At 41.3% G+C, this 12,569-nt stretch overlaps 1 protein-coding gene across 4 annotated transcripts in view; it reads left to right on the top strand.

Moving 5' to 3' along the window:
• Positions 1-12,569, top strand: part of EGFR (epidermal growth factor receptor) — a 217,374-nt gene that overhangs the window by 136,267 nt on the left and 68,538 nt on the right. For all 4 annotated transcript variants that reach the window (XM_050937671.1, XM_050937670.1, XM_050937669.1 and 1 more), the window contains exons 2-4: positions 7,059-7,210; positions 9,704-9,896; positions 10,562-10,696. In XM_050937671.1, coding sequence (XP_050793628.1) covers positions 7,100-7,210; positions 9,704-9,896; positions 10,562-10,696 — 439 coding nt within the window. In that variant the 5' untranslated portion in view covers positions 7,059-7,099. The remainder of the gene's footprint in view (positions 1-7,058; positions 7,211-9,703; positions 9,897-10,561; positions 10,697-12,569) is intronic.

Genomic DNA, 12,569 nt, shown 5'->3' with positions numbered 1-12,569 from the left:
AATGCTGCAACTATTTAAGATAAGTGAAAGTTTACACATATTGACTGTGTATGGAAGTGTATCTAGCACAGTGCATAAGGTATCCCAAAAGAGATCAGTACTGTCACTGATGTTTGAAACATGTAAGCATCAGTGGTGTTATATTAATTCTTTAAAAGAGTATATGTGGGACCAGAATCTGTCCCTCTGAGTGCAAGAGAGTGTGAATACATCCATCTTTCAAGAGGTTAATTCATTGTATATTTCTCTATCACACACTCATGCATACTGCTGAAATCTCTGTTTAGAGACATGAATCCTGCATGTTTGTGTATATGGCCTTCACAAATCCAGGTTTTTGTGGACTAGACAAAATTACACTCCATTATAATCCAACAGATGTAGAGTATCAAGATGTATTGTTTAGTCTTCACAAATTTATTATAATAAAAACTTTTTTTCTCTTCTCTGGCCAAAACTAATGTTTTAGAACAGAGTTAAAATGACAGTCACATTCAGAAAGTACAAAGCAAAGTATTGGCGATTAATGGCCCTATTCATAAAAAGTTACTACGCCATTTCCCTCTCTTTCAAAACATTTTATTTGGGAAATTTGTCAAGTGCTTCTTTAAAAATTATTAATTTAGTGGGTTTGGTAGGGAGGGGTGTTTTGTATTAATTATTCTTCTTACCTAATTTGCCCAGCACAAAAATGATGAGCCAGGTCCTCAGCTGGTATAAATTGGCATAAAGAGGACTCGGTAGAACTAGATCTGCTTACATCAACTGAAGATCTTACCCTGTATCTTCTGTGCAAACAGAAGTCAAGGAAAAGTTGCTATAAGATGGCCTTAAACCTCTTACTTGCACTTAGAACAATGGTGGCTGAGGCCTCCCCGAGAGTATCAAACAGTTCACTACCTTCCAGCAGGTGACTACATACCCTTGCTTGGGGGGGAAATCTTTATTGCAGTATTGTGTTGTTCTGTATTCCTCTGAGGCTGATGGTGTTCTTGTTTTGATCCATGGCTTATGACAATCTGTGTTGAACATTCATCAAATCTTTCCCTACCTCTAAAATGCTGGGAAGGAAGTGGGTGCTGGGATGCCTATCAGAATGCTATCACCGGACCCTGTTTTGAAACTCCATCATTTGTATCAGGCCTGTGCTCATACATGTCCATACCGCCCAGGCACTGCTGCTAGAAGGGAAAAAGGAGCGCTCTCTCACTCTTTTTCTATCCCCTGAGACTATTAGAGGGATATCTGCTACTCTCCAGCCTCTGTGTTTTGGGTCTTCCCATTGACCAGCTCCAGCATCTGAGGTTCCTTGTAGCTTTCACAAGAGGCATCAGAAGAGGGAAATCAGAAGATTCTTGTCCACATCCCCCCTTTCCATAGGAGCCTATACAGCACCAATGAAATCAACCAGGTTCTTGTTGATTTCTGCACCCAGTCAGCAGCAGCAGATGCACAAAGCTGTTTTGCTGCAGATTCAGGAAAACCGCACCTCATTGGTTCTCTTTTGGAAGGCTTTCATTGCAACCATAAGAACTAGAAATGTACTTTTTTAAATTAAAGAGTACTTTCTGCAGAAATTGATGGGTTAGGTCTCCTTACTTGCCACAGGCAGGATTTTTCAAGCCCAGACTATTATTTGTTGGCAGACACGCAGAAGTTATCTTGGTAAAATTGTACAATGGGATTTGGAGCCAGTTTTGTCAGTTCTAATAGAGCTCCAAACTACCTTTAAGCTAGAAAAAGACATAAATTAACTTATTCACAGATTATTAATGTAAATCTTTGAAAGGTCAACTACTAACTCAGTAATACGTGCGATTTCAGTGGCTGATTTAAAATTCTTGAATACTTTGTTGGTCAGTGAACACAGGCAGGGTACCATGAATGAGTGCTCCTCTGGAGGAGAGTCCTGCTTATTGTGTGTCAAGTTCTGAAGATCGGTGTAGGTTGATAGGTTACTTTGGCTCCAAGACTAACCTAAGCTTTGTTTGCTACTGATCATCTGTATTTGACCGGGTACAAAGACATCATTTTAAATGCACACCATTTTAGAGTCAGATCTTCCACCTATACCCATTTATGTCAGCTGAGAATCAGGTTCTTTATTATGAAGTTTTAAGAGATAACATTTCAGTTGGCCGAGGAAAACAAAAGGACAAAATTCCTCTTGTACATCTCCATAGCAAATCTCAGCTCCGGCACTCCTCTCTCTTGACATATGCAGAATTCCTATTAATGACACATTCTGCAATGTATTTCAGTACTAAGTAGTGTTTCCATCTTTCTGTCTTTCTAATATGACTGTCCTGTGGTGAGAGAGGCCCGTCGTATGACTCCTGTGATAATTCACAGCTCTCATGCTTGAGTCAAAAGGACTCAAGGCAACTTCTTAAACATGTAAGAGTTGGGGATGCTGAAGTTTGAAATCAGAGTTGAAATATCTTGTTTGATTAAAGAATTTTTCAATCAATGAAACAATCTAGTTCTGAAGCAAATATGGAAGGGCTGCGTACTACTCTTGATCCTCTCACACACTGTGTAGACATAAATGAGAATTGTGTGTGTAGTTCAAAGACAGTAAGTAACCTTAAACATATATCTATTTAGCTATCTTCAAGACACCACTGACTTCCTGAGGAAACTACAATCCTCTAAGGTGCCACAAGTACTCCTGTTCTTTTTACAGATACAGACTAACACGGCTGCTACTCTGAATACAATCCTTTGATGATCTTCCAGAAGACACCATCCTAGCCACTATGGATGTAGAATCTCTTTACACTAACATTCCATATTAAGATGGGCTTCAAACTATCAGGAATAGCATCCCTGATATCATCACGGCAAACCTGGTGGCTGAATTTTGTGGCTTTGTCCTCACTCACAACTATTTCAGATTTGGGGACAATTTATACCTTCAAGTCAGTGGCCCCTCAGTATGCCAACATTTTTATGGCTGACTTAGAACAACGCTTCCTCAGCTCTCGTCCCTTTATGCCCCTACTCTTCTTGTGCCACATTGATGTCATCTTCATCACCTGGACCCATGGGAAGTAGGCCCTTGAGGAATTCCACCAAGATTTCAACGATTTCCAGCCTACCATCAGCCTCAGCCTGGACCAGTCCACACACGAGGTTCACTTCCTAGACACTACCATGCTAATAAGCGATGGTCACATAAACAACACCCTATACCGGAAACCTATTGACTGCTATACTTACCTACATGCCTCCAGCTTTCATCCAGACCACATCACACGATCCGTTGTCTACAGCCAACCTCTAAGATGCAACTGCATTTGCTTCGATCCCTCAGAAAGAGACAAACACCCACAGAATCTTTATCAAGCTTTCTTAAAACAGCAGTACCCACCCAGTGAAGTGAAGAAACAGATTGACAGAGCCAGAAGGGTACCAAGAAGTCACCTACGACAAGACAGGCCCAACAAAGAATGTAACAGAACGTCACTAGCGGTCACCTACAGCCCCTAACTAAAACCTCTCCAGCACATCATTAAGGATCTACAACCTATCCTGAAGGATGATCCCTCACTCTCTCATAGATCGGTCCTTGCTTACAGACAGCCCCTCAAACTGAAGCAAATGCTCACCAGCAACTACACAATAAAAACACCAACCTAGGGACCAAACCTTGCCACAAACCCCAGTGCCAACTCTGTCCACATATCTATTCAAGGGACACCATCATGGGACCTAACCTCATCAGCCACACCATCCTGGGCTCGTTCACTTGCACATTTACCAATGTGATATATGCCATCATGTGCCAGCAATGCCCCTCTACCGTGTACATTGGCCAAACCGGAAACTCTCTTCACAAAAGAATAAATGAACACAAATCTGACATCAGGAATCATAACATTAAAAAACCAGTAGGAGAACACTTCAGTCTCTCTGGTCACTCAATAACAGACCTAAAAGTGGCAATTCTTCAACAGAAATATTTCAAAAACAGACTCTAATGAGAAACTGCAGAACTGGAATTAATTTGCAAACTGGATGCCATCAGATTAGGCCTGAATAAAGACTGGGAGTGGTTGGGTCATTAACTTAACCTAAACTTAATTTCCCCAATACTAATTTCTCCTTACTGTTACTCACACCTTCTTGTCAACTGTCTATAATGGGTCACGCTCTTACTACTTCAAAAGTTATTTTTCCTCCCTTGGTATCCTGCTGTTAATTGAATTGTCTCATTAGACTGACCTCATACTTGGTAAAGCAACCCCCATCCTTTCATGTATTTATAACTGCTCCTGTATTTTTCATTCCATGCATCTGATGAAGTAGGTTCTAGTCCATGAAAGCTTGTGCCCAAATAAATTTGTTAGTCTCTAAGGTGCCACAAGGACTCCTCGTTGTTTTTGCTGATACAGACTAGCGCGGCTACCACTCTGAAACAGTTCTATGACATGAGGCTTACATTATGTAATTATAGTGGACCCTATTAAAAAGATCCCCTTTGCTAACAGTTGCTACACAACAATATCACGTACCGCCATATTATCATATACTTATCGCTGTAATACATGAGCCAACCACCTATTTTAAATATAGGCAAAGTAGTGTGGTATCTGATATCATTTTGTGCTGGCTGTGGGTAAAGGATAACTCCTTAACGGTGATCACTGTACTGAGAAATAAAAATGTTTTCATTTTTAGCTCTGCTTTATTAGGCTATTCTTTCTACTACAAAAACATCCGTTGTGGAGTGAATCTTTTACAGGTGTCGTTTCTGCATCCCTGGCTCTAACATCCTGGTTGTTTCCTTAGCTTGTGTTGTTTCTTCCCTAAGCACAAATAAAGCTCATCCTTCCAGTGTAGCACTGAAAGATTTGGCATCAGCTTTTGATTGCAAACAAGGGCCCAGTCCTGCTCCTGCTGAAGTACACCTGTACCCCGATATAACGCTGTCCTCGGGAGCCAAAAAATCTTACCGCGTTATAGGTGAAACCGCATTATGTCGAACTTGCTTTGATCCACCGGACTGCACAGCTCCCCCCCCCGAGTTTTGCTTTACCGTGTTATATCCGAATTCATGTTATATCGGGGTAGAGATGTACATGAAGTCGCTCCTGCTTTGCACCAGAATTGGCCCTGGATGTGCATTTGTAAGGTGGCTGGCACCGAAGTGTTCAGTGTTTGAATGTGTATTGTTTCATGTGCCATTCTACTTCTCTCGTTTTTGTTGGTATGGCACAGAGATATGTTTTAATTTTAGCTATGGGAAAATAACCTGGGGAATGATGGGATGAATGGGGGGTGGAGGTTGGGAGTTGTCAGAGAGGGTTCTGTTATGTAATACTGAATTGAACAGTTAGATGAGCTGTGTTATAACAAAGCATTTCACACAAAAGCACTTGTGCTATTCTTTTGTTATGGTTAAATGCACTGGTGCAAATTTTTGACAGTTCCGCTAGTTTTGCTAAAAAGGGGATAATAGAATGCCAAGCAAGTACTAATTTTTCCATCGCCCCGCCCTAAATGTACATAACCTCAGCAGCGCTCTGTGTGGAGCCACTTGCCTCCCTACTGAAAATGCAGACTTAGGCTAAGTATGTTTATGCTTCAAGGCAAAAGTATGTCAGTACAACTCTCTCATCAATCAGGCATCCAAATGTTTATCATGGCTAGAGCTGTGTGAACCCTGCAGGACTCAATTTGTTTGGGATTCTCAAGCTGAATCCTGCGGCTTTGATTGGCAGGGGCAGGCAGCAAAACAACTTGCCTGGAGAATTGGGTTCAATAAACTCAATATGTTACATTGCCCTCACTGGGTACCCTTATATCTCTTACCTCTGGCTTTTTGAGCATGTGTCAGGTGGTCACTTGCTTTGCCTAAAGCAGCCCGGAAAGGTACTTCAAGCCATTCAGAATATGCCTTTTCCCCAGTCCATAAAGACTCTTCTGAGGGACAGGACCTTCTTTGACCCTATGGTGTGGCATGGAGTCACAAGCATGCAGCTTCTATTACTTTTGAGCTGTAACTGAAGGAAACCCTATATTTCTTTTAATGGTCTTACAGGGCACAGTTGTTTGGAAATGCCTAGGGCTCTCTATCTAATGCACCAGGCATTATGGGGTTTCTGCCAGCCTCAGCTGAGCAGAATATGAGGCTGGCAGCAGAAAGCCTGAACAGCTAATAGTCAGCACTCCCTTCTATTCAGTGGAATGGAAGAACATGATGGCTCTAAATTCCTGACTTCATGTGTTCTAATGTGAAGAGTGACCACAGGCATCCATTTTGGGATTCCATGTCTCAGTAAATTTAATACAAATGTGTTTTAATTCACAAGTAAAAACTAAAAATATTTTTTCTAACTTCCAGTCATAAAGCTGGGATCTGAAAGTAATGCTGGGTCTTTATCTTGTATCATCATCAGTATATTGCCTCTTCATCATCATTCATACATTGTCTAGGCCAAATTATACCCTTAATTATGTTTGTGAAGCATTATTAGATTGCCTTGTGAGGTTGCACAGGTATAAACAAGGGCCTAATTTGAACTGCAGTATTTTTTTTTCTGAAGATGATGCATGAGGAGGACACAGTCTGATAAGTTTGTAGCATTGGGAGTTTAGAAGAAAAGACAACCCACCTATCCTCCCCCAATGGCAATTGGAGCAAATTTCAATGCCATAAAAATCTACACCCTCCTTTTTAGTCACCTTTTGAAGCACGGTTCCATTTTAATAGAGTTTGATGACGTTAAATCCATGGCCATTCACCATGGATTTTAATTTTGTTTCAGGTACAAAACTCCTGGGGCTACTTAGATCAGGGTCCCAAAATCAGAAGCTGCCCATTGGCTCTTTCCATGACAAAAAGTAGATGATGGAGGGATATTCGTTGCTCATTCCTAACTAATTACAGTTATTAGATAATGGGAAACGCAGTAGAGAGGTGGTATCGCTTTTCATGACAATCTGTGCTTACACTTCATTTATACTGATTTAATGCTTGTAAAGGTGGCTGGACAGCTGCCCATTCTGTACCTGTTCATCCTTGTTTCATGCTGCTTTCTTTCTCCTTACAGTTTGCCAAGGAACAAGTAACAAGCTGGCCCAGCTGGGGAACATGGAGTACCATTTCATCAGCCTGCAAAGGATATATAACAATTGTGAGGTGGTACTTGGCAATCTGGAGATCACATATGTGACACGCAATCATGATCTTTCGTTCCTGAAGGTTAGTGTAGCTAATCATGTTGCTCTGATCCAGCACACAATGTGCATTGGTGAGATGTGCACAACTTCAAGAGAAGTTAACTGCTAATCGAGATATTTTTCTAGTCTGAAGAATTACCTGTTTAAGGAATTGAATTGTTTTTGAAGGTGAAGGGTCAGATATATATAACATGTGGTGACTAATGTAAAAACCTGTTCAAACACATAGTTACTGATTGTCAGTTAGAGACATCACAGAATGGAATTCTAAAATACCAGTCTACCATAGGATATACTGTACTCATATCAATGATTTCACAGCACCTAGCAAGCAGTTTTTCTCATGCTCATCACCCACTGCTCAAAAGTAATTATTTTAAATGGGAAAAGTATTGCACTCCTATTCCCCTCCCACCCCCATGCTCCCAAAGGAAATAAAAAAGCTCTGCACTGTGCCCCAAGTATAACCACATTTTGAGGGTTGTCAGCCCAGTGAAGCAAACTGCAGTGTTGATGGCTCTTCAGTGAAGATGACCTATCATTAGTCTGAGCATTCTACTGCCTTGGTGATACCTGGCAAAAGATGTAATCTCCCTAATAACTAGAAACCAAAACATGTAACATCACCATCCATCATTATTTGTGTAATATGTTCCTGCACTAAGTAAGCCAGCTGTGTTCTGTCCAGACAATAATTTTGAGTGACCTTCAAGGATAATCCTAGACAGTAATGCATGGACTACTTTCCAGTACTACACTTGTCTCATGCTCATGCCCATGCACAAGTGAATGAACTATTGTTGGGAGGGAATTGAAAAGAAAGGGACATAAACATTTTAGTGGATGTATTGAAAAAAGTGCTTTCTGGCATGGTGCAACCAGATAGCACAGGAAGGCTGTGGAACAGCTGGGAGTAGAACTCAGCTCTCCTGACTGCCAGTTTGATACCTTACATGCTAGATCAGCGTTTCTCAAACTGTGGGTTGGGACCCCGAAGTGGGTCATGACCCCGTTTTAATGGGGTTGCCAAGGCTGGTGTTAGACTGGCTGAGGCCGAAGCCTGAGCCCCGCCACCCGAGGCTCAGGCTTTGGCTTCAGCCCTGGGCTGTGGGGCTCAGGTTACAGGCCCTGTCAAGGTTTTTTTCCCCCACTTTGAACTTTAGCGTCCAAAAAGTGAGGACCTGCATGGACCCTTCTAAGCTTAATTCCTAGCTTAGATCTGATAACGCTGCCACCAGCCAAAAATATAATGTTTGGCACACTTCCTGTTCCCCCAAAACCTTCCCTGGGGAACCCAAGACCCAAACCCCTTGGGTCTTAAAACAAGGAGAAATAAACCATTCCCCCTCCTTTCCCCACCCCAGACTTCCCCCCCTTGGGTTGCCTGAGAGGCTACACTGATCCAAACTTCTTGGATCTTAAAACAAAGAGGAATTAACCTCCCCACCCCCTCGTTTTCCTGCACCAGTCCCTGGTGAGTTCAGACCCAATCCCCTTGGGTCTTAAAACAAGGATAAAAATCAATCAGGTTCTTAAAAAGAAAGCTTTTAATTAAAGAAAGAAAAAGTAAAAATTATCTCTGTAAAATCAGGATGGTAAATGTTTACCGGGTATTCAGAGTCATATAGACTAGAGGGACTCTCCTCTCCCCCCCACCCCCGCCTGAGATTCAAAGTTACAGCAAACAGAGGTAAAAATCCTTCCAGCAAAATACACATTTACAAGTTAAGAAAACAAACGTAAGACTAATCTGCCTTTCCTGGCTATACTTACTATTTTGAAACGTGAGAGACTGATTCAGAAAGATTGGAGAAAACCTGGGTGTACGTCTGGTCCCTCTTAGCCCCAAGAGCGAACAGCAAACAAAACAAACAGCACAAACAAAGACTTCCCTCCACCAAGATTTGAAAGTATCTTGTCCCCCGATTGGTCCCCTGGTCAGGTGTCAGCCAGTTTCACCGAGCTTCTTAACCCTTTACAGGTAAAACTGTCTGTTTATGACAGGCCCCCTGCCTGGAGATGAAGCCCTTGGGCTTTGCTTTGGGCCCCCCCTTCCCAGGATGATGGGGCTCGGGCTTTGGCCCCTCTGCCTGGAGCCGCATGGCTTGGATGGGCTCAGGCTTCAATCCCCTCTCCTGAGGTCATGCAATAAATTTGTTGTCAGAAGGAGATCATAGTGCAATGAAGTTTGAGAAGCCCTGCACTAGATCATCCTTCCTCAGATTTGTGCTTTTAAAATAATGTGTTTTCAGTACTCAGTTCATTTCGTGCTTAGTTATCAGGTTACAATATTTTTGAATGCAGAGAGATTATGGGAGTAATTATATCAAATGTAGCTCACCTATGTATAAAAAGTAAAGAGCTGTGGGTTACCAGAGATGCATGGGTGGATCACTGATCTGAGTTCTGAGGGGTTAATCTCTCAAATGAATCTTGTTTTCTTCTCAGCAAACAGTTTAGAGAAACAGCTTGATACAATGACACTAAATGTTTTGTTCCTTCTGATTTTCCTCAGACCATACAGGAGGTTGCAGGCTACGTGTTAATAGCACTCAACAACGTAGATAGCATTCCACTGGACAATCTCCAGATCATCCGAGGAAACGTGCTTTATGAGAACTTTTACGCACTGGCAATTTTTTCCAATTATCACACAAATATAAATAAAACCAGTGGACTCAGGAATCTGCCAATGAAACGATTATCAGGTGAAGTGGTTAGGGCAGACAATGTAGTTCTGAACTGTTACTTTATTTGAAGCAAACTCCCAGATCTTTATGAAAAGCTTTATTTAAGAAGCATTCACCTTTAGAGTCCTGTTCCAAATGAGAGACACTCTGAATGAAGTTGAACGTAGTTTATTCCAATACCTGCCCACTTTATAACTACCCAGGTTACTGGTAGTGATGGAAAGTTCCTTGTTTTACAATGCATAGGCCTAGGACCTCCAGGGGTTAATCCACTTAGGCCCTATATAATTACAGAGTAATGAGTGTTGGCCCAAAACAGAGATTTTTTTGTGCCAATTTGAGATGCCTTAGAAGGGGCTTGATTTTCAGAAAGTGTTGAGAACCTCAAAGTGTTTCAGTCTGAGCACCCAGAAATGGAGACATTGATTTTGACACCCCGTTTGCATTTTGTGCACATCCATAATTAGCATTGGCTTCACTTTGGGGGGAGAGGGTTGGATGTGCAAAGGCTGCAGCACTGGACCCTTATTCGACAGTTAGTTATGTGACTTATTTCAATAATATATTGTACATTGTCCATTTCCATTAACATGGCATCTGATGAATGTGTTTATCCTTTTCATGAGGGAAGACAGAGAGCAATAATGCAATTGCTTCATTTTTGTCCTATTTTTCTTTTGCAGAAATTCTTAATGGAGGAGTTAAAATCAGCAACAATCCACAGCTGTGCAACATGGACACAATTCTGTGGGATGACATTATTGATTTGAACAAAAAACCTGTAATACAGTTGGAATATCAAAATAATCTGGCTGATTGTAAGTGTACATTTAACAAAACAGTAGTCACTCCATTACACACAGCAGTACCATCAATCTACTTATTGCATTATAGAGCCCCATTTCTGCAAACACTTTTATGTAAATGCATTGACTTCAAATCCTACTTACACAGAAATCAATTATATTTTGTTATTAAATTTACTAGGACCAAGATTTGGACCTAAGAGACTGATCCAAAGCACACTGAAGCCAGTGGATTGGCTCCCACTGATATCAGTGGACTTTGGGTTGGGCCTTAAATGTGTGCTGCTTCCATGAAAACGACACACATCAATATAATGCATACATATTTTCTTTCCAATGATTTTAAATTTACAGCGTAAGGCCCTGATTCAGCAAAGTTCTTAAGCGTATGCTTAAATTTAAGTATGTGTGTACTCCCAAGGTGCTTAAATGCGTTGCTGGGTTGAGGCCCTAATTCCTATTTGTGAATATCATGAACTCTACCTATATTTTGACAGTATTAGGAAATCTTTGCAAAATTAAGACCAGAAATGGATAAATAGCGATACTTTAGATCAGCACGGAGGTAGGTGTATATTTGGAAGCTTACATGACATGTCCTCATGCTTAATTCTGATCCACACCAGTACTGTTAATCCTTTTGTAAGATCTAAATTCAGTTCACAAAATTTTAAGAGGGGAGAAAAGAGTTTGTTTATAATTCTTGGGCATTTTTGACACTACAGATTGGCACAACGTGTATTTTCTGATCTACTTCAGTTGAGTAATTGACTAAGCACTAGCATGCACACACACTGTTGACATACACCCTGGAACCCCACTGCAGTCAATGGGATTGTAGGAGGTGTAAGTCAGCAGAGCTTGGCCCTGACTACTATGGACATTTTAACCCTTAACTTTTAAACTTGAATCCCTTTGGTCCAACAGTAAATCAGTCAGTTATTAGACAAGTATTGGCATTTGTTCAGCTATTTTGGCAGTGAGGGGTTGGAAAGAGCCACATCTTACTAGCTGGACAAAACTGTCCTAGAAAGAAATACACCTCTACTCCGCTATATTGCAGTCATGGGGAGCCAAAAACCCCTACCATGTTATAGCTGAAACCCTGTTATATCAGGGTAGGGGCAGCAGGACTCTGGAGGTGATTTAAAGAGCTCCGGGCTCCAGCCACTGCGGTGAGCCCGGCCCCTTTAAATCGCCGGCGAGCCATGCTACTGCAGCCTTGGGTTAACAGCGGCAGGGCTCCAGTGGGACTCCCTGTAGCAGCCAGAGCCCTGGACCCTTTAAAACGCCGTCAGAGCCCCTCTGCTACTGTGTTATACGTGAAACCATGTTATACTGGGTCGCGTTATAGTGGGTTAGAAGTGTACGCCTTAAATGTAGTGAGTTTCAGATTAATCTGTTCAGGCAGCCATTTTTCTTTTTAAATAATGAGCATGCAAGATAATTGTGTCCCTGGGATTTTACCTGTCATTAGAAAACAAACAAAAATAAAAAGCAAAACAAAGCAACAACAACAAAAAACAATAACAAAAAATAAGGCGGGAGGGATAAAGATTGGAAGGTACTATCCCTGTACTAACTCTACAGATCAGTTAGTTTACTTGTTTTCATTTTGTGTGCTGCATAGTTCAGTGCTGACAATTACTTTTGTCAGAGCTGTGGAGAGGAATTACCCTGTGGTTAGAGTAAATGTTGCCAATTGTTTGCAAATACAGTCAAATTTGTTTCATTGTCAGTGGTGTATTATTCAAAAATATTGATTTACATGACAAATTACTATCCATGTTACTGGCCATGAGCTTTAACCATACAGAGTTTCAAGGTGAGGAGGCCAGTTAGTCTTTCAGTTTTTAGTTCCCAGAGATGATGTATTTGTTTCATG

Source organism: Gopherus flavomarginatus, chromosome 2, assembly GCF_025201925.1.
Source record: "Gopherus flavomarginatus isolate rGopFla2 chromosome 2, rGopFla2.mat.asm, whole genome shotgun sequence".
Lineage (NCBI taxonomy): Eukaryota > Metazoa > Chordata > Testudines > Testudinidae > Gopherus > Gopherus flavomarginatus.
Note: the sequence above shows the minus strand (reverse complement) of the source record. Positions and strands in the feature narration are given on the sequence as shown.